This window comes from Lissotriton helveticus, chromosome 9 (genome assembly GCF_964261635.1).
Source record: "Lissotriton helveticus chromosome 9, aLisHel1.1, whole genome shotgun sequence".
Classification (NCBI taxonomy): domain Eukaryota; kingdom Metazoa; phylum Chordata; class Amphibia; order Caudata; family Salamandridae; genus Lissotriton; species Lissotriton helveticus.
In genome coordinates, this window is record NC_136070.1 from 97,134,053 (window position 1) to 97,154,497 (window position 20,445).

General features: G+C 46.4%; 1 protein-coding gene across 6 annotated transcripts in view; it reads right to left on the minus strand.

Annotated features, from left to right (window-relative positions):
• The window catches only part of MTA1 (metastasis associated 1), a 761,697-nt gene that overhangs the window by 205,606 nt on the left and 535,646 nt on the right, over positions 1–20,445 (minus strand). For all 6 annotated transcript variants that reach the window (XM_078659566.1, XM_078659564.1, XM_078659562.1 and 3 more), the window contains exons 14-15: positions 11,804–11,993; positions 11,299–11,388 (exon numbers count right to left, since the gene is read on the minus strand). In XM_078659566.1, coding sequence (XP_078515692.1) covers positions 11,299–11,388; positions 11,804–11,993 — 280 coding nt within the window. The remainder of the gene's footprint in view (positions 1–11,298; positions 11,389–11,803; positions 11,994–20,445) is intronic.

The following is a 20,445-nucleotide window of genomic DNA, read 5'->3' on the forward strand; positions in this document are numbered from 1 at the left end:
CTTGTGTGCTGGATTAATGGAGGATGTGCAGACAGGCATCCTCCAAAGTATATTGTTGCCATGCAGTCTGCTTTTTGTAGCTGTGGGATTACTTCTTTTAGGGTTGTCATTTTTAAACGCTGCATGCAAATAGATTTGTGAATTAATCTGAGATCTAATATTGTCTTAACGCAAGATCCTGCTTTGGTACCAAGAAATAAGGAGAGTAGTTTCCCTTGTTGAGCTCCCTTGTTAGTACTTTCGCTTGTTCTTCTATAAGTTCCTTTATTTCCTCCATCAATGTTAAAAGTTCTGTTCTTCAAACCTTTTTCTTACTTGATGGATTTGGTGGAGGTTTCTTTATCAGTTCTATACAATAGCTGTGGTGCACCAAGTTTAAAATCCAACTGTCTGTAGTCATATGTTCCCATTGTTGTGGGTAATGCACCATTCTGCTTTCCACTAGTGTTGTGTGTGGGGGGGTCCTTCTTTATAGACAAGTCACTTGAGTTTGTTCCTGCCCCTCTTGAGGGTTGCCCGTTGGCTCTTCCTCTGCCACGAAAATGCTTGAATGTAGCTGCCAGGGTTGGTATCCCAACAGTTGGCAAGACTGTTGTCCGCTGCTCTGCATATGGTGTTGCTGCCCTACTGAGAAGACCCCCCTTCCTGTAGGTCTTCTGTGGTTAAAACCCCTGTTTTTGAAGGTGCCCCTGTACTGAAAGGCTCCCATAGCTTTTGCTGTTTCATTGCCCTTAGTTGTAGAGACTCCTTTACTTCACGACCAAACAGTGCGTCTCCCGTTAACGGCTTATTGATTATGGGTGTCTGCACTTCCTGTTTGAAACCCGCTATTTTGAGCCAGGCCTGCCTTCTTAGTGTTGTACCTGTGCACATTTGTCTGCTGACTGCATCTGCTGCATCTAGAGCTGATTTCAGGCAGGTGTTTGCTATGTTTTTCCCTCCTGTATTACTGTTTTGGCTCCTTTCTTATCCTCTTCGGGGAGTTTGTTCATTATTTCCTCTATGTCGTCCTATTGTTGATGGCTATACCTACTGAGGGCAATAAAATTAGCAATACACCATTGCATAGCGGCCTCCTCTTCCATCGTCCTCCTCACCTTTTCCATGCTCTTACTTTCCTTTTCTGGAGACGGACCAGTGGAGGAATGGGCGTTGCTCACCTCCCTGCTGTGGTAACAATGATGGACTCAGACAGTGTATTCCCTTGAATGTATGGTCCTTTGTGGAGGGTTTGTACTTCTTTTCAACCCTTGGGGTAACGCCCTTTGCTGAGGCAGGTTCATTGAAAGCCTCCTTGCCCAGAATGTTTGGTAGCACTAAAAGGTATTGTGTACCTTTTGTGGATGGTGTTAATGTTTCAAGGAGGAAACACAAGTCTCCTTTAAGGGGACACTGAAAGTATCAGCTGCTCTTTTGATGAGGCTGTTTTAAAAGGCTTAACACAATACAATACAACACACACGCACACGTGTGTCTGGTGGTGAAGACTTTGAGGGATAGCTACAGACCTCTTCTTCAGGGCTTTGTATGTCTAGGTCATTCCACTTTTCCTTGAAAGTTCCTGTAGCTTCCTCCACTTCTGGAACATCGAGGTCTTCGACATCCTCTTTGTGAGGTTCTGGTGTTGCCAGAGCTTTGAGGGTATACTCTTCAGCCCTTGTGGTAGTGGAGGGTTTCGCATGAATTCTGAATTCCTTTAGCACCTCAAACTCTAAGTTGAAGGAGTGCTGCTATTTCTGCCTCTGGGCACCTCTTGGTTTAAATCTTGGGGGCTTTATTGGCGTCTGAAGCAGGGAAGATACTCTCGTGGGTATCCCAGGCATGGGATCCGTGGGTTTCTTTCGGATGCCGCTGACCGTCGTCATTTTCTTTGACACCTGGACTGCCTTTCACGCCTTCTTTTCGAAGTTCTTGATATCTGATGGGCAAGAGGTTTTAGTTACCTTCTCTGCTTTCTTTTCGACATCCTTGGTCGTCCTTTTCATGGTACGCCACTTCTCGGCAGCCCCTTCGAGGATCCCGACATCCAATCCTTCGTGTTTTGATTCTTCAGTCGCCCCCTGTTTATCTTCATCGCTTGAGAGACTCAAGTCCCTCAGCGATACCTGCTATTTCTGCCAGACGAGCACAGCTGCATAGTGCACCCCCCTCTGCTTTATACAGACCTTGAGAGTTTTCAACACGAATACAATGCAGGCCTCGCTGTCCTTATTCTTATGATCCCTAGAGAGGCAGAGGTTACAGATGTCGTACGATTGCATTGAGCAAATGTGTGGTGGCAATAAGGGCAACATTTGAAAGGGGCTTTTTTCCATGGCCCCTACCTGGTCTCATTTTGGTACATCGGCGTAGTCATTGCTATGACAGGATACCCCGATGGGGAAAGGTGACCGGAAGTCTCTCTCCTGCTCCGGGGCCTTCTTGATCTATGTAGAATGTTTTTTTCTCCTCTAATCATACATGGTTTCAGGGATTTCATTCAAAACTTCAGTCTCTTCCTTTGCTTCCAGACCCAACGGTGTAAAAAAGAATCTGAAGATGGCTACCTCACACAGGAACTTCCGGGGTGCCGTCTGACGTCACACAAGGGATGGACCTAGCACCAAATGGTGGTCAACGACTACCACAAAAAAAAAAAGAACCAAACAGAGAATTCTGAACTCAACCACTAGATGGCTGAATAAAGCACATCATGTGAATCTAGACAAGGATTCATGCTGCAAAACTCCAGTTCTCTCATAGGGGAATCTCCATTTAAGTCATAGGTGTTTGAATAGTTCCACCCATGTACGGGAATCCCAGAGCACTTTTTCATAGATTATCTTCTTAAGTGTAGACGTTTCCATTTCTTCAGAAAGGCCTGCCAAAATACTTAAGATAGAACATAATGTGCAGTCTAGAAAACAGGTTACATTGGAGTCATATTTCAGACTGTACTTATAAAGGGGTTAAAATACCCATGAATATGTATAGTTTTTAAGTGAAAATTTCATAAAACAGCTTACATTTTTCACAAACCCTCTTTTGGTAAAAGTAGAAGATAAAGGATAGCAGGACAGTGTAGCCCCACAGGCTGCCATTATATGAGTTTGTAACCGTGTTTGCACGTTTAAGGCCTCAGAGACAAAACTTATCCCATCATGCCTGGCAGGTGGCAGTTGCCTCTGTTCTTTTTGAAGGAATGCATTAGTGATTGGAAAACCCAATACTATCCTCTATTATATCAACCGGGGAGGCGGGTGGGTCGCTAATGCCTGCAATGGAGAATCCCCTACGAGAGAACTGGAGTTACAGGTAAGAAACTAATCCTTCTCTTGTAGGGGATCTCCATTGATAGTAATAAGTGTGTAAATAGAATAGCAAGCCATTCCCGTCCAAGAGTGGTGGAAAACAGAGGAATTACAATGGGATTAAATTAAGCAAATACGTTTCTGAGGGAAGCTTGTACTACTTTAGCATCCGCTTGAGCATCCAAATCCAACAGTAATGCTAGGTTAATGTGTGAACAGACCTCAGAGTAGCTGCCTTGGAGTTCTCCGCTATTGTGACGTTTGTCATCATAGCGACAGTAGCCACTTGGCCTCTATTAGAGTGGGCCATATGTCTAGCTGATAAGGTCCTGTTGGCTTTTTGATAGCTTAAGAGTGCAAGACACTATTCCTCATAAGATGGATTAGTTGAAAGTGGCTAAACCTGTATGGACCGGGCCATAATTTATAAACAACCTCGTACGTCATGAGTCTTGTCTAGGTAAACTTCAAGACCCTTCTTATATCCAGGGAATTTCAGCCTAAATTAAAGTGTGTTGAAAAAAAGTTGGGAACGAAATTATTTGCTCAACATGAAACTCCGAAACTACCTTGAGGAGGCATTTAGGGTGGGTCCTCATAACTACTTTGTTAGAGTGGTAGACAGTGTAAGGCTTGTGAGAGAATAAACCCTGAATTTCGTTAATCCTACGAGCTGATGTAATTGCTACAAGGAAAGTAGATTTCCACAAGAGATGTTGTAGGAACACCATATGAATAGATTCAAAAGGGGCCTGCACGAGTCATGAAAGGACTATGTTAAGCCTCCAAGGAGCAGAAGGATGCCTAATATGAGGGGAAAAACTTTTTTAGCCTTTAAAAAAAGCCCTTAATCCTGGAGTTGTGAAAAATAAGGTTTGTGAAGGACATTTTCTGTAGGCAGCTATTGCAGCCAAATGGACTCGTATGAAGAGGCATTGCAAGCCAGATGTTGCCAAATGGAAAAGATAGGGAAGAATTACATGTTCATTGCAAGTAGTAGGATCTATGTTATTGGCGGAATACCAAATGCAAAATCTCTTCAACTTGAAGGCATTTGTTGAATGGGTCGACAGCAGTTTAGCCTCTTTGAGGATGTCCATGCAGTCTTGTGGCAGATTCAAGTGTCCATACTGCACTAGCTCAGGAGCCAGGTCACCAAATTAAAAGTGGAGAGATTGGGGTAAACCACCTGGCCTAATTTCTTTAGCAGGTCTGGCCGGCATGGTAGCTTGAGATGTGGTCGCTGTCACTGGTAAAGGAGGTCCGTGAACCACCATTGACATGGCCACTCTGGGGCTATCAGGATAAGGTGGGACAGCTTGAGGAGGACTGCCGGGATCAAAGGGATTGGTGCAAAGGCGTAAAGAAATTTGCCAGACCAGTCAATCCATAGGGCATTCCCCAGAGTCCCTGGTTGGAAGTACCTCGAGGCGAAGTCTTGGCATTTTTTATTTTCTGCAGTGGCAAACAAGTTGATGTGCGGAGAGCCCCACAGACGGAGGATGTCTTACAGGACGTTGTCGTGAAGGACCCATTCATGATATTCCTGCAGAACCCGCGGGGCATCTGCCTGCACATTTTGAACACCTGGGAGGTGGGTTGCTGTGATCGGCAGGATTCTGGCTACAAGACAATTCCAAATTGCTTGGACTTCATGGGATAAAGGTCTAGACCGTGCCCCCTATTTGTTGAGGTAATACATGGTGGTCGTATTGTACGCCTGAACAAGCAGGGACTGGGTCTTGAATGACAGGTGAAACTCTTTCAGTGCAAGGTGTACTGCTGGGAGCCCGAGGAGACTGATGTGATATGTCATCTCCTTCGGAGACCATGTGCCTTGAATTTCGAAGATCCATGTGGGCTCCCAACCCCAGTAAGGATGCATCCGTCACTATGGTTTGAGAGAGAGTCTGTTGGTGGAAAGGCATCCTTTGAAGGAGATTGGTCGAAGAGAACCACCATGTCAGAGAATGCTTAACTTGAGGGGGAAAAGGATCTTGTCTTCACGGTTGCCTGTTGACTGGTCCCACTGGTCCTCAAGAGATTCCTACAGGGGAGGCATATGGAGGCGTGCATTTAGAGTAAGAAAAATACACGAGGCCATGGAGCTTTATTAGAGAATGATCATTCCAATGTATCGATGAAAGTGTCTCCTTCGAAGGACACGCTTGTTGTGTGTCCATGGTGGCCCCTAAGTATTGCAGAGTCTGACCAAGGGTGGAGATTGACTTGCTGTGGTGATATGAAGACTCAACCGTTTAAGATCGTATGTCCAGATGAAATGCCATTAGGCTTCCTATGAATTCGACGCTTAGATAAACCAATCAACTAGATAGGGATAGACGAAGATTCGGTACCTCCTGAGATCAGCAGCAACTACTGCCATGCACTTCGAGAAGGCTGACTGGAGGCCGAATGGAAGAAATTGGTATTGACTTGGTATTGATAATGGCCCTGCCCCACTGCAAACCATGGACCATGATCTATGCCTCCAATGGCGAAGGAATCTAGCGAATGAATGCCTTGAATGACGCCTGTGATGGTGTGACTGATAAAGCATTCTGGAACGTGATCTGGGCATTGACGGTGCTAAAGGAGGTATTGGCACTAGAAGAGGAGGAGGTGGAGGAGGCGGGACGTTTCTGGTGGAGGAGACTGTAAGTTCTACAGGGGAACCAGGAGAGTAGGTCCTCAAGTACACTGAATCATTTGCCTATTCTCTTTCTCCTCTTTTCTTGTGTCTTTGAGGTCGAGATGGATTTTGACGTCAACCTCCCCCACGACGGGGAACTCCTCAGATGCTTTTATATCGAACCGCTCCTTGGCGTCAATCATCACCTCGCCTCAACGTGTGTTAGAAATGGGATTTTTGGTAGGGTAGTGCATGTGCCAAAGCCAGGCAGAAACCAGAACTCTAGTCAGGATAAGTGAGTTACACTCCTAAAATAACCACTGCTCACCCCCTTGGTAGCATGGCACGAGCAGTCAGGCTTATCTTAGAGGCAGTGTGTAGAGCATTTGCACATAACCAACAGTAATACAATGTAAGCACTACAAAAGGACACCACACCAGTTACAGTGTCGGGAAGACCCGCAAACAGTACCTCTTAGAAATGCAGGGTGGGGCTACCTCTCGTTGAGCTTCCGAAAGCAAGGCTTCCGCAGGTGTCGGTTCCGGAGGTCGGTGCACAAGTATTCGGGGCCTTCTAAGTCACACGTGTTGCAGATCGAACTCCTCTCTGTTGAAGTCAGGAGCGTCGGCAGGTGTCGGGTGCTGCGGTGCGGTGCGCTCAGGTCGCGGTGCGAGCAGCGGCTCGGTGGCGGCGTCCGATGGCATAGTTGGTAAACCAGGGTCGCGGTGTGAAGTAAATGCAGTGCTCGCCGCGGTGCTGCAGGTCGTGTGCAAGCAGCGTCGTCGTCGTTGCTGAAGTGCTGTCGTCGGCTGACGATCTGGAGTCGATGATGCCGGCAGGCCAAGGCTGCAGGATGAGAGCAGTGCTTTGTGTAACTTTACGAACGGTGCCCTCGAACCACGGAACAAGCAGCGGTGTCGATTTCGGCGTGGAGCAGCATCGTCAGGGATACCAAGGAGTCGTCGTGAAGCGAGGCAGAGCAGAGTACGGGGCTCACAGGTCATGGTGCGAGCAGCGGCTCGGTGGCGGCGTCGTCGGGGAGACCAGGGTCGCGTTGCGGCAGTGCCCTCTGCGGTGCCTTCAGGACACTGAGTCGGCAGCAGCATCGTAGACGGTGTCGGGTTGCTTTCTCTTCTAGTGCGGTACAAAAGGGGCGGTGATGGACGGAGCATCTGAACCAATCAAACACTCACACCCAGTCAACAGATCTGGGTTGAATCCATCACCGTTCTTTAGCCCACTCTGCAACCCCAGTTCAGACATGGCCATATGCAAATCAGTCTGACCAAGTGCCTCATGGGAACAGTCCAACCCGAACTGCCAAGCCATGCCTTCTTTGGACCGGAAACAAGCTTCCGAGGACCGGTTTCTGGCATTTCAGCCGTCTTCAGCCCAGCTTGCTTGAATCCAGTGGCAAAGTGAGCAAGGGACTCACGTCTGAGCATACCATGCCAACTTATGGCGAACAAAGTGGTAGAGTGGACTAAAGAACGGTGATGGATCAAACCCAGATCTTTTGACTGGGTGTGAGTGTTTGATTGGTTCAGATGCTCCGTCCATCACCACCCCCTTCTGTACCGCTTTGGCCGCCATAAGTGTGGCAGGGTATGCTCAGACGTGAGTCCCTTGCTCACTTTGCCACTGGATTCAAGCAAGCCGGGCTGAAGACGGCTGTAATGCCAGAAAACGGTCCTCGGAAGTTTCTCTGGTGTGACTTCTTGGCAGGAGGTGGAGACTGCATGGTCTAAGGCAGACCAGGCCCTTTGAGGTGCAAGGAAATCTCCTCCCCGAAATGCATCCCAGGTCTATTCAGCCCTTTCCTGACCCACCTAGACTATCTGGAGCCACTCCTGCTCCCCTGCCTTCTGTCATCCAAAACCCAGACAGGCAATCCACATTCCAGCAGAGGCACACAGGATGACTGAGTAAGAAAATACCAACTTTCTAAAAGTAGTATTTTCAAACACAGAATGTAAAAATCACCTTCACTGAAAGATGCAGCTTTAGATACTGAGTTCAGGCATACTTAACTTTATTTGCCTACCTAATTCCCCGAGCCAGTTATGTTTAAAAGATGTTATAAACAAGCTCCCCATTCTGTCCTATGGTGAACAGGTAGCCTTGCAATAGCGAAAAACTACATTGGCCGTTATTCGCTATCAGGACACACCACACACACCAGGGAATGTCCTACCTTTTACACAAACTGTACCCGGCTCACAGGGGTACCTTGGGCCTACCTTAGGGGTGGCTGACATGAAAGAAAAGGGAGGCGAGGGACTGGCAAGTGTGTGTACTGGCCAAGTCAACATGGCAGTTACAAACTGCACGCAGACTCCGCAATGGCGGGTCTGAGTTACCTTTTCAGGGCTACTCACGTGGGTGGCACAATTAGTGCTGCAGGCCTACTAGTAGCATTTGAATCACAGGCCCTGCACACTCCGTGCACTTTACCAGGGACTAACAAGTAAATCCAATATCCAATCATGGAAACACCAATCTATAACACAATTCACCACAGGAGCACTTGCACTTTACCACTTATCAGCAGTGAGAAAAGTGCGCAGAAAGACTACGCCAACAAAAACAGAGTAAAAACCTGGAGGTCAGAAAGCAAAAACTCAGGGAAACACACCAAAAAGATAGCAAGTTTTACATGGGTATGCTCCTCGACATTGATCTTGCAGAGTGCATCGACACCACATGTCAACCTTGCCTAGATGGCGATCCAGTCCTGGAAGGTGCTGCACCTGGTCTTGACGTTGAATCTCTTGGAGTCGATCGGAAAACATGTCTTTCTGGCTGGCACTCTTTTTGGCCTTCCACGTCCTACAGATGCAAGAGCCCTGGTAGGGGAATCACCCTCTCCTCACTCAGAGGTCTCACCTTGAGACAGGACTTTTCCGTGCCATGATGGCAAATTTTCCCTCTCCCTTAGGGTGCAACAAGAAAAATTGTTGCAGCATTAGCACTGCTCAGGACTTGTGCAGATAGAAGGCAGAGTTTGCAGGCGTTGTGAAGGTCCGATTTGAACTTCTTCCTCCCACAGGCTTCAGAATTCAGTCAGAAAAGCCTTAAAACGGTGAGAAGATGTTGAAAGATGTAAAGAGAATCAAAGAAAGCAAAGTTCCACAGGTGAACTTTGAAAAAAAGCCTAAAAGGCCGAGCTCACTGCCCCAGGATCCTGTCACCAGGTGGCAAAACAAAAACTGTGGCAACAGCCCCCAGCTACGCATGATGGGCCACTGGTGGTCTCAGAGTCCCTAAGGAGCAAACACGGTTTAAAAATCACATAATGGCCGCCTATGGGGCTACACTGTTCTGCTATCCTTCATCTTCTACCTTTACAAAAAATGGTTTGTGAGAGATTTAAGCTGTTTTATGACATTTTTACTTCAAAATTAGACATATTGAGGGGTATTTTAACCATTCAGTAAATACAATCTAAAATATTTTTCCAATGTAGCTTGTTTACTAGGCTGCATATTCTGTTCTATCTTAAGTGTTTCTACAGGCCTTCCTGAAGAAAGGTGAACATCTACACTCAAGACGATATTCTATGAAAATGTGCTCCAGGACTCTAGCACGTGAGCAAAACTATTCAAAAGCTTATGACTATCAATGGAGATCCCCTACGAGAGAAGGGCACCATACTCCGGTCTCCAGTTTTTGCAGCCTTCTGGTGCAGGGATCATACTAGTTTGGACATTATGGATATTAAATCGAGCCAGAGAGCGCCCATTGGGAGACATGGGGTTGCCAAGTGACAGCCAACAATATATCAAAAGGGGATAGTTTCTTTCTAGCAAGGGAAACCATCCCTTAACTACATGTAACTGCATGTATGGCACACTGACTGAAACGTTCAATAAAGAAATCCTTATTTAAAAAAAAGCATCCCTTAACAAAGGAAGGTCACAGGTTTCCAGTTCATAGGTGTATCACATTTAATATCCTGTTTCTCCGTGTCAAGGCTGTGCTCCATACCAGTTGTGTGTGTCTCCCTGGTCGCCTCAGATAACTTGTCCGCTTTCAGGTTTTTCTGTCGCAAACTGTAAGCTCATTTCACAAATTTGTTGTGTTTGCTGCAGAGGCAGGTCCCTCAGTTACTAGCGCAAATCTCTGGAACTCTCTTCCCTCCAATAGAAAGATTACCTTTCATGCTAGGTCCTGGTTTTAGCTCCTTCTTCACCCAACAAACAAATCATCTTGAGCTGTTCTATTTAGACAAAGAGCTGGGATACTTTGATTAAGTGTTTACTGCACTATGCCAAGAGATATGGAACTTGGGGACAAAGAAGTGCCTGCATCTTTTCCCCCAGCAAACATTGATACACAAAATGTCCAAGATGAACACTTCCATTCACTTGGTTACAGTAAGATGCATATACACACACACACACACACACCTTGCACACCTCAAACACGAAAGAGTAACATCTGAATAGAAAGCATGCAGCCACAACTTTGAATCACAACACAGCCTGGTAATTTGGGAAGTAGCTATCTTCAGGGAGGTTGGTAGTTCACTTTGGGTGGATCGTTGTCACTTGAGTTAAGCTCAGCTGATAAACACAACAGCAAAAACATACAGAGTTCACCGGAGGAAAAGCCAATGGTAGGCCAGAAAAGCAAATGAGGAACGAATCACAGGTTTTTCAAGTCTTGCTGGACTTTATCACAAGAATACAACCTATCCAGATCAGATTAAGAGTAAAATTAGCCCCAATATATGATAAATTTGCGCATGTGATTGTATGTACAGGAAGTAATGAATTGTCACATTTTTGCTTTTATGATTTTAATTAATCAAATAAAGTGCTTTTGACTGACTGACTGACTAGCCCCAATATGCATTAGTAACATTTGTTTTTTAAAGTATTTACAAAAAACGTGTTGTAAAATCGAATGGAATGACAATCATTGAAGATTCAATGAGGAAGAACTGACTAGATGAAAGTTAGATTGAAAAATTATCCCCATTAGGAGTCGCCAACACTCAATGTATGGGTTGAAGCACATAACAAGCATGCATAGAGATAATTTAGGGGGTTGGGGGGACATGGTTGGTAAAATAAACGAAATTATGCATAGCACAAAGGAAGAAAACAGCAAAAAAGGGAGGCACTTAGACTTGCCTCTGTATTGCAATAATTTAAAAAAAAAATACTGAAACTGGGCTTGGATGTTTGGTGACTTGCACTCACGCTGAAGCTCATCACAGAATTTGAAGTGACTTTTTGGGGGACCCCTTTTCTGGTTCAGTGTGTGGCATAAGCAACTAGCTGAGAAGCAAGGCATAATGACTTAAATCACTTTGAGCAATTAATGGAAAAAACTACCACAATATGCAAACTTATGTATATTTATTTCACCTATATATCGCAGCACTGTCTCTAAAGGCTTTCGAACAATTTGCTTCAATATCAAAGGGCTCTTAGCTGCTTCTGGTAATCGTGTTGTACCTGTGAAAGATTAGAAAGCAATAATATGGTTACATATATTTAGAGAAACATTTGTTTAAATTCACAGTGCCCACAAAGGTATGTAATTCCGGACAGGAGCTGCTCATACATGCCTGTAATATAGTGCTTATATTTTTCTTGTTAAATTCATTTTATCAGTGAAATTCGCAATGACCTTTTTAATGATACAAAAATGCCCAGTTTTCAGACTTAATGGTAAACAAACAGGAAATACTATCCTGAAAATGTAAAATATATTCCCAAGCTCTACCATGACTTGGGCTAAAAAGGAAGTTACAAGCTTACACATTAAAAATATGCTAATGTTAACCGTAAAGGTTTTTTTCGCTCCAATCACTTCAAACCCTATTTATACTGAAAGCAGAACTATCTCATGGAACAGTTAAAAACGTACATTCGGCTTTGATCGCTGCAGTGTTGATTGGTATATACGGGTGTCTTGCAGCATACAAGGGATGCAAAATATCTCGGCACAGACGTCTTGCTATCCTTGTCAGCTTTGTTGTGTGGAGATAAAAAGCTTGCCGTGTCTTCACTGCGAACTTAGGGCTTCCACTGTTGCGTGATGGCAAGCTATGAGGACTCTGTAGGAAACATAATAGTAAACACATTAAATAATACAGCATCTATCAATAAAATACTCAGAAATGTACATGGGATTCTTTGGCAAGTTTGTGCCAAGTGTATGGATCTTACACCAGGCAGCAACAGATTAAGTATTTAATGCGGGGAAAGCATGCATCAGAAATCAAACTAGTTACTTGCCTATATCAATATATTTGCAAATGAAATGATTCTAGATTCACACGCTGTGCATTATTCAGCAATGCAATGGTTAGGCTTCAAATACATCAAAAGTGTTTGTTTTGTGTGGTAATATAACTTGAAGTGTTCTTCCACGTGTCTCCTCACAATGCAAAACTAGATTTCGCAAACTGAAGACATGGCTTTTCACAACTTCACACTAAATACAGTTGCCGGGCAAGGTATGTAACTGTCGCCTGTTTCCTTTACGAGGAACCGTCTCAGCGCGGGGACACACTGGTGGTGTAACCATGCGCTCTACAAATGGCAAACTAACTAAGTATTTACCCTCCCAATAGATGTGAAGGTTGCATTCGATGCTTAATTTCTAAGTGATGTGGTTCAGCATATCAGGGGTGTAGAATAACAAGTCTGTGCGGTCTTTATTCCATCTCATACCACATTTGTCCGCCACCAGCAACAGCCTGTCCCTTTATACCACTCTAGAAGGTTATTTTCCCACTCTTTTTCAGGCTCTGTTTTCTTCTTTCTGCACCCTTCTTGCTTTTCTGTCTCTTGCTTTGGGTGAAAATCTGACCCCCACTTGCAACCACCAGCTCAAATTAAACCCTGGTTCATGTAAATCTAGAAAAGATGCAAAACAGGTAAATATTCAGATAAGGACTAGTTTCTATTGAAGCACCAATCTATTTTAAACTGACAATGTGCACTGTTATATTACCGAGTTAGGCCCACGTAGTGAAGAAGGATTAGTTACTTACCTGTAATCCTAGTTCTCTTCCAGGGGTATCCTCATCAAGTCATAAGCATTAGAATATTCCCGCCCATGTGCGGGACCCCGGAAACACTATATTATATGTGCCCCACACATATATATATATATATATATATATATATATATATATATGTATACACTCATATATAATATATATATATATATATATATATATATATATACATACATGCAATAGCAGCCAAATAAAGAACAGAGCTGAAATATGCTGTAAAGAATTTCCACCATACATGAGCAATAAGCATTATAAACATGAGAAAACAACACAAGGTTTGTTTCAGAAACTGTTTTAATGCTCAGAAAGCAGTAGAAATTCTCATAACTCACTGGAAGCATAGAAAGCTCCCAGGCTGCATTGCAAACACACAGTCTAAAAAGACTGAACAACTAACCTGTTGCTGCATAGCAATAAACTGACACCGTGCCTTTAAGGCACCCATGACCCCCCAGTATCCCATCATGCCTCAGGGGTGACAGTTAGGTCCGTTGTTCTTTTCGGAGACTGAAAATAAACCCAGTAACAAATAGGTTAACAATATCTCCTTATTAAAGAATGTCCTTTGCCCGGGGAGGCGGGAGGGTTGCTTATGACTTTGATGAGGATACCCCTACCCCTGGAAGAGAACTAGGATTACAGGTAAGTAACTAATCCTTCTCTTCCAGGGGATCCTCATCAATAGTCATAAGCATTAGAATAGAATAGCGAGCCTCACCTCATCTCCCTGCGGGCAAAGGAGTAACAATACAGTAATAACCATATTAAGCCTAGTAACTACTAAGCTTGTACAGGCCGTAGGCTACCCAAATAGATTCCTCAAAGAGGCTTGTCCTACTTGAGTATCGGCCCGGGAATCAGACTCGAGACAGTAATGTCTCGTAAAGGTATGAACTGATTTCCAAGTCGCAGCCTTGCAAATCTCCGACATTGGAATGTCGTGCAAGAAGGCTACTGTAGCGGCCTTCCCTCTAGTGGAATGCGCTTTGGGTGACTGCAACAAAGGCTTGTCTGCAAGCTGATAAGCCAATTTAATGCAAGAGACAATCCATCTCGCGATGGACCTCTTGGCCGCTGGAAAACCTGTTCGCATTGAACCATAGTTCACAAACAGTTGATCCGTTTTCCTAATCCCTTTGGTCATTTCCAAATAGAACTTGAGCACTCTCTTAAGATCTAAGGAGTGAAGTGACCGCTCGGCCGGGGTCGTAGGATTTGGAAAAAAACGAAGGGAGGGAAATGGACTGATTTATATGAAAATCAGAAATGACTTTAGGCAAGAAAGCTGGATGAGCCCTTAGGACTACCCTATTGTGATGAAAGACAGTATAAGGTTCTTTCGCACAGAGAGCTTGAATCTCGCTGACTCTGCGAGCAGAGGTAATGGCCACCAAAAAGGCCGCCTTCGAAGAGAGATGTTGCAAAGAGGCCTTGTGGATGGGCTCAAAAGGCGGTGACATTAACCTGGATAGAACCAGGTTCAATTCCCATGGAGAAGGATTTCGCACAGGGGGATACACTTTTTTCAACCCCTGGAGGAAGTCCTTAACCACTGGAACCTCAAAGAAAGAAACCTGATCAGGGATTTTCTGTATGCTACTATGGCTGACAAATGCACCCTAATAGAAGCGTATTTTAAACCAGCAGTCGCTAGGGAAAGGAGGTATGGCAAGATGACGTCCTCCTGTCCTTTAGTCGGATCAAGGTGATGATCCCTACACCATAAGAAAAACCTCTTCCACTTGAACGCATAGGACGCTCTCGTGGAAGGTCTCATAGCCTCTTTTAAAATGTTCATGCACTCAGGAGGCAAGTTTAAATGTCCGTATTGCAGGACCTCAGGAGCCATGCTGTTAGGTTCAGTGAAGGGAGGTTGGGATGCATTATCCTCCCGTTCATCTTGCTCAACAGGTCCGGCCTGCAAGGGAGTCGTCTGTGTGGACACACAGACAGATGTAGAAGATCCGGGTACCACCACTGCCGCGGCCAATCCGGAGCTATCAGGATCATTTCCATGTTCGACCTGCAGAGCTTGGAAACTACTCTCGGAATCAGAGCCAGGGGAGGAAACGCGTAAGCGAATGTCCCTGACCAATCCATCAGTAGAGCATTCCCCTGAGTCCCTGGCCGGTGGAACCTGGACGCGAAGGCGTGGCATTTGGAGTTTTCGTCGTCTGCAAACAAATCTATGGTTGGACGACCCCAGCAATGAAAAAGCTCTTCTACTACTTCGTCGTTTAGCACCCAGTCTGGCTGATCTTCGAAGTGCCTGCTGAGTGCGTCTACTTTTACGTTCAACTCGCCTGGAAGGTGTACTGCCACTACCGTAAGGCCTCGAGAGAGGAGCCAAAGCCAGATTGCCTGAGCCTCTCGAGACAGAGGGCGAGACCTTGTGCCTCCTTGTTTGTTCAGATAGAACATGGTGGTCGTATTGTCCGTCTGAACTAGGACTGAGTTGGACTCTATCGCTGGGAAAAAAGCTTTGAGAGCCAGGAATACCGCTCTGAGTTCCAGCATATTGATGTGGTATGTCTGCTCCTGCGCAGACCACTGGCCTTGAATTTGAAGCGGACCCATGTGCGCTCCCCAACCTTGCAGAGAGGCATCCGTCACTATCGACTGGGTTGGAAGAGGCTGGTGAAACCGAACCCCCACCAGCAAATTCTTTCTCCGTGTCCACCATTTGATGGCCTCTTTCGTCGCTTGGGAGAGCTTGATGCGATCCTCCCAAAGACCTGTCGCCTGGTCCCATTGATCCTCCAGAGCCTAATGAAGAGGACGCATTCTCAGCCTGGCGTTTGGGATGAGAAAGATGCAGGATGCCATGAAACCCAGCAGGGATGCCACTTGTCGGGCTGTTGGAAGCCGAGATTCTAGCAGGATTCCACATTTCTGGTTCATGGAAAAAAGTCTCTCCTCCGAAGGAAACGCTTTTCCCACTTTTGTGTCCAGAACGGAGCCTAGGTAGTGAATTGACTGTGTAGGCCGCTGGACTGACTTCTCCAGATTCACATGGAGGCCGAGCCTGTGCAACTGGAGTAGACACAGATGTAGATCGTGTTTTACCTGCACTGGAGATGGACCTTTTAGGAGCCAGTCGTCCAGGTATGGGTAGATGAAGAGCCCCTTCTTGTGAAGAAAAGCCGCCACCACTGCCATGCATTTGGTGAAGACTCGTGGTGCGGACTTGAGACCGAAGGGTAGCACTGTGTACTGATAGTGTTTGTTCCCTACGACAAACCTCAAGTACTTGCGATGTTGTAGAGCAATAGGGATGTGAAAGTACGCATCTTGCAGGTCCACCGAACACATCCAATCCCCGACTTGAAAATGTGGGCATATTTGGTGAAGCGCCAACATGCGGAACTTTTCCCTGATGATGACCTTGTTTAGAAGTCGTAGATCGAGTATTGGTCTGAACTGGTCCTCCTGATCTTTTTTGGGGACAAGAAAGTACCTGGAGTAAACTCCCTTTCCTCTTTGAGCGAGAGGAACCTCCTCTATCGCTCTTTTTAGTAGTAGGACTTTTACCTCTCTTCGAAGCAAGCTTAGTTGGTGAGGGTAAGCGCTCTTTGGAGGGATGTTCTTTGGAGGCGCACGGAAACGTAGTTTGTATCCATTGCGCAGTATATTCAGCACCCACTGATCCTTTGTGATGCTGACCCACTCTGCCAGGTGTTGTGAAGCACTTCCTCCCACTGGAGTGGGTAACGGCACCAGAGGAAGCCACTGCTCAGGCTTTTCCTCCTCTTGTGGTGTTAGAGGATTGTTGATGACCTCCTCTACCTCTGCCAGGTTTACCTCGAAACTGGGGTTTCCCTTGGTTCTTATTTTGGGACCACTGAGGGGTTTGAACCCTCTGTTGAGCCCCTCTCCCCCTGTTGGACTTGAAGCGGCGCTTGAATTCTTTCTTCTTCTCCACGCCCACCGCTTTCACTGTGTCCAGCTCCGTCTTCATTCGGGTCATTTCCTCGTCAGCATGCTCCCCGAAGAGAGCGGTACCCGAAAAGGGGAGATTAAGGATGCGATGCTGAGCATCCGGCTTCAGGCCTGTACGGCGCAACCATGCCGACCTCCTGGCACAAACCCCATGTGAATAGGAATGCGCCGCAAGGACAGCACCATCCGCAGCCGTGCTTATCATCTGATTCGCCACCAGACATCCTTCAGTCACGGTCTCTTCAAAATCCTGCTGGTCTTCTTTTGGCAGCTTGGCTTTGAACCTTTCCATAGAGTCCCATAAGGCTCTGTCGTATCGACCCAGAAGCGCAGCCGCACTAGAAACCTTAAGAATCGAAGCAGCTGAGTTGCAAACTTTGCGACCCCAGGAGTCTTGAGTCTTGCTGTCCTTGTCTGGTGGGACTGAAGAGGAACCGGCAACTGCGTGTGTCTTCCTCGCTGCTGCCACAATTACAGAGTCCGCTGGAGGGTCAGATCTTACAAAAACCGGGTCAGAAGAGGCCGGTTTGTATTTCTTCTGAATGCGGCTGGCACCGCTCTGATAGCCGCCGGAGTTAGGAATACCTCCTTGACATGATCCATAATCCCCGGGACTAATGGCAGTAGAGGACGGGAGATCGCTTTTTTGTGTAAAGTCTCGAAAATGACTGTCGTTGTAACCTGAGGGACAGACATTTCAATGCTCAGCTTCTGAGCTCCTCTTTGCAAGACATCCAGATACGTGCCAATGTCATCCACTGGGGAGGATCTGGACGTAGGACTGTCCGTCAACGTAGGGGAGTAGTCCCTCTTGGAAGACTTGGTAGAAGAGGTAGATGAAGTAGACGGAGTTTGTCGACGTCTACGGTGAACACTGTGCCTCCTCTCTTTTGATCTTTTCGAACGCTCTTCCCGTCTAGGAGAGCGAGACCTGACTCGATCCTCTGGTTCTTTTCTGGGAGATCGGGGCCTTCTGGGAGATTTGGTTGGTGTTCTCACAGGAGATTTGCGCCTGGGAGGACTATGCTTGTCCATCTCCTCTACCAGATCCTGAAGAGGAGACCTGTGCTGTGAGCTGGCATAGTCCTGCATACGTTTTGCAGCACCAGAATCTCTCCAATGGTCCAAAGATCTGTACCATCTAGGTGACAGTCTGACTTTATCCGCCCAAGGGTCTGTCCGACGCTCAGGAGATTTGCGCACAGGACTTCTGGACTTCGAAGATGCAGTTGAGGTGCCAGAGGACCTTGAAGTGGAATGACGGGAAGCTGACTCCGTTACCATAACCACATCTGAACACCTCGACGTCGAGCGATCTTCCCTCGTCGTCGAGTGCTTTCGGGGAGTCGGCGGATCAAACAATCTTGTCTTTGATTGTCTGTGCGAGGATGTATGGTCTCTCGACGTCGAGCGGCGATGATCAGCCGCCGACGGAGTTCCCTGTCTCGACGTCGAGCGGCGAGTACCGGCCGTCGACGGAGCCCTCTCTCTCGACGTCGAACGACGATGCCCAGTCGTCGACGGAAGTCTTTGTCTCGACGTCGAACGACGATGTCCTGTCGTCGACGGAGCTCTCTGCCTCGACGTCGAGTGACGATGTCCAGTCGTCGACAGAGGTCTTTCTCTCGAAGTCGAACGGTGATGATCAGCCGTCGACGGAGTTTGACGTCGAAAGTCTGTGCGACGACGGCGGAGGGGTATTGGGCACCCTCGATGCCGAGAGCTGACGAGACACCGACGGAGACTGCCTCCTCGACGCCGATCGACTTTTCCCTGTCGACGGCGGAGGGGTCTTTGTCCTCGACGCCGAACGCCGTTTCTTCGACGACGGCGGAGGAGTCACAATTCTCGACGCCGGTCGTCGTCTGGATGACGTCGGCGGAGGGGTGACCTCCCTTGACGCCGGCCGTCGCCTGGTTGACGACGGCGGAGGGGTCTTGGATCTCGACGCCGACCGTCGCCCGGTTGACGGCGGCGGAGTTCCCTTCCTCGACGTCGGACGTCGCCCGGTTGACGCCGGCGGAGGGGATTTCGACGATGGAACTGGATCCTTTGACGTCGTCGACGTACCTGGTCTTCTCTTCGACGGCGAGCCCGCCGTCGACGGTAGTTTAGACGGTGAATGATCCACCGGTGGTTCTTTTCTCAGCGCCGAGCCCGACGCTGAAGGTGAAGGGTGTGAAGACTTCTTTCTGGAAGATGTATGAGTCTTCTTGGAGCCCTTCTTCACCGGAGATCTTCCTCTTGATGACCTATGAGCTAGGCCATAAATGCGAATCCTCTCCCTGTCCTTTAGAGTTCTTCCTGACAGGTGTTCACAATGAGGCCAGGTGCCTGGATCATGATCTTCAGGCAGACACAGGATACAGACGTCGTGGTTGTCTGATTTGGCCTTCATGTTGCCACAAGAAGGACATTTGTCAAAGAGTGAAGGCATTCTCAGGAGAAAATGTTCACCAAACTGACTGAAAAAGACAGTATCTTTCTTGACTAGATGCTGTGTAACCAGGGTCCTTCTCTGAAGGAGCCGGAAAGAACAACTGACCTAACTGTCACCCCTGAGGCATGATGGGATACTGGGGGTCATGGGTGCCTTAAAGGCACGGTGTCAGTTTATTGCTATGCAACTACAGGTTAGCTTTTCAGTCTTTTTAGACTGTTTGCAATGCAGCCTGGGAGCTTTCTATGCTTCCAGTGAGTTATGAGAATTTCTACTGCTTTCTGAGCATTAAAACAGTTTCTGAAACAAACCTTGTGTTGTTTTCTCATGTTTATAATGCTTATTGCTCATGTATGGTGGAAATTCTTTACAGCATATTTCAGCTCTGTTCTTTATTTGGCTGCTATTGCATGTTTTTATATATATATATATATATATATATATATATATATATATATATATATATATATATATATTATATGAGTGTATATATATATGTGGGGCACATATAATATAGTGTTTCCGGGGTCCCGCACATGGGCGGGAATATTCTAATGCTTATGACTATTGATGAGGATCCCCTGGAAGAGAAGTTTATTTCTTACAGTGTGCTATTTTTCAGCAGTAATCTTTTGCAAATATTTGCATGTGTGACAATGTTGCATTAGTTTCCCTAAAACTAAACTTTTTTACACATCTAGCTTTGCACAATAATATCACAATGCCCTGAAAATCATGTACAAGGTATCTTCTTGCACTATGTACAAATGTCATCTCCATTTTCATCCAGGGGCGACAAGGCTATCTACATATCCATACCATCACTAATCTATATCCAATTTGCAAGGCTCCTTACTGTTATAAAAAGATGAGTATTCCGATAGACAAGGAGAGGAGGCGTTTCAGCTGACATCGAAGGTCCTTGCATGCTGATAAATCACCACGCAGCGGTCTGACATCTCGTGAGGGGTGTTCAGTTCATCACCGAGATGGGGTCCTTCATTAGCTCACATCAGATAATGCGGTTGGATCGTCCCATGGGGGGATTATTGGCCCCACACCTACACACACTTTAGGTACACTTAGAGTAGGGTTTGCATAGTA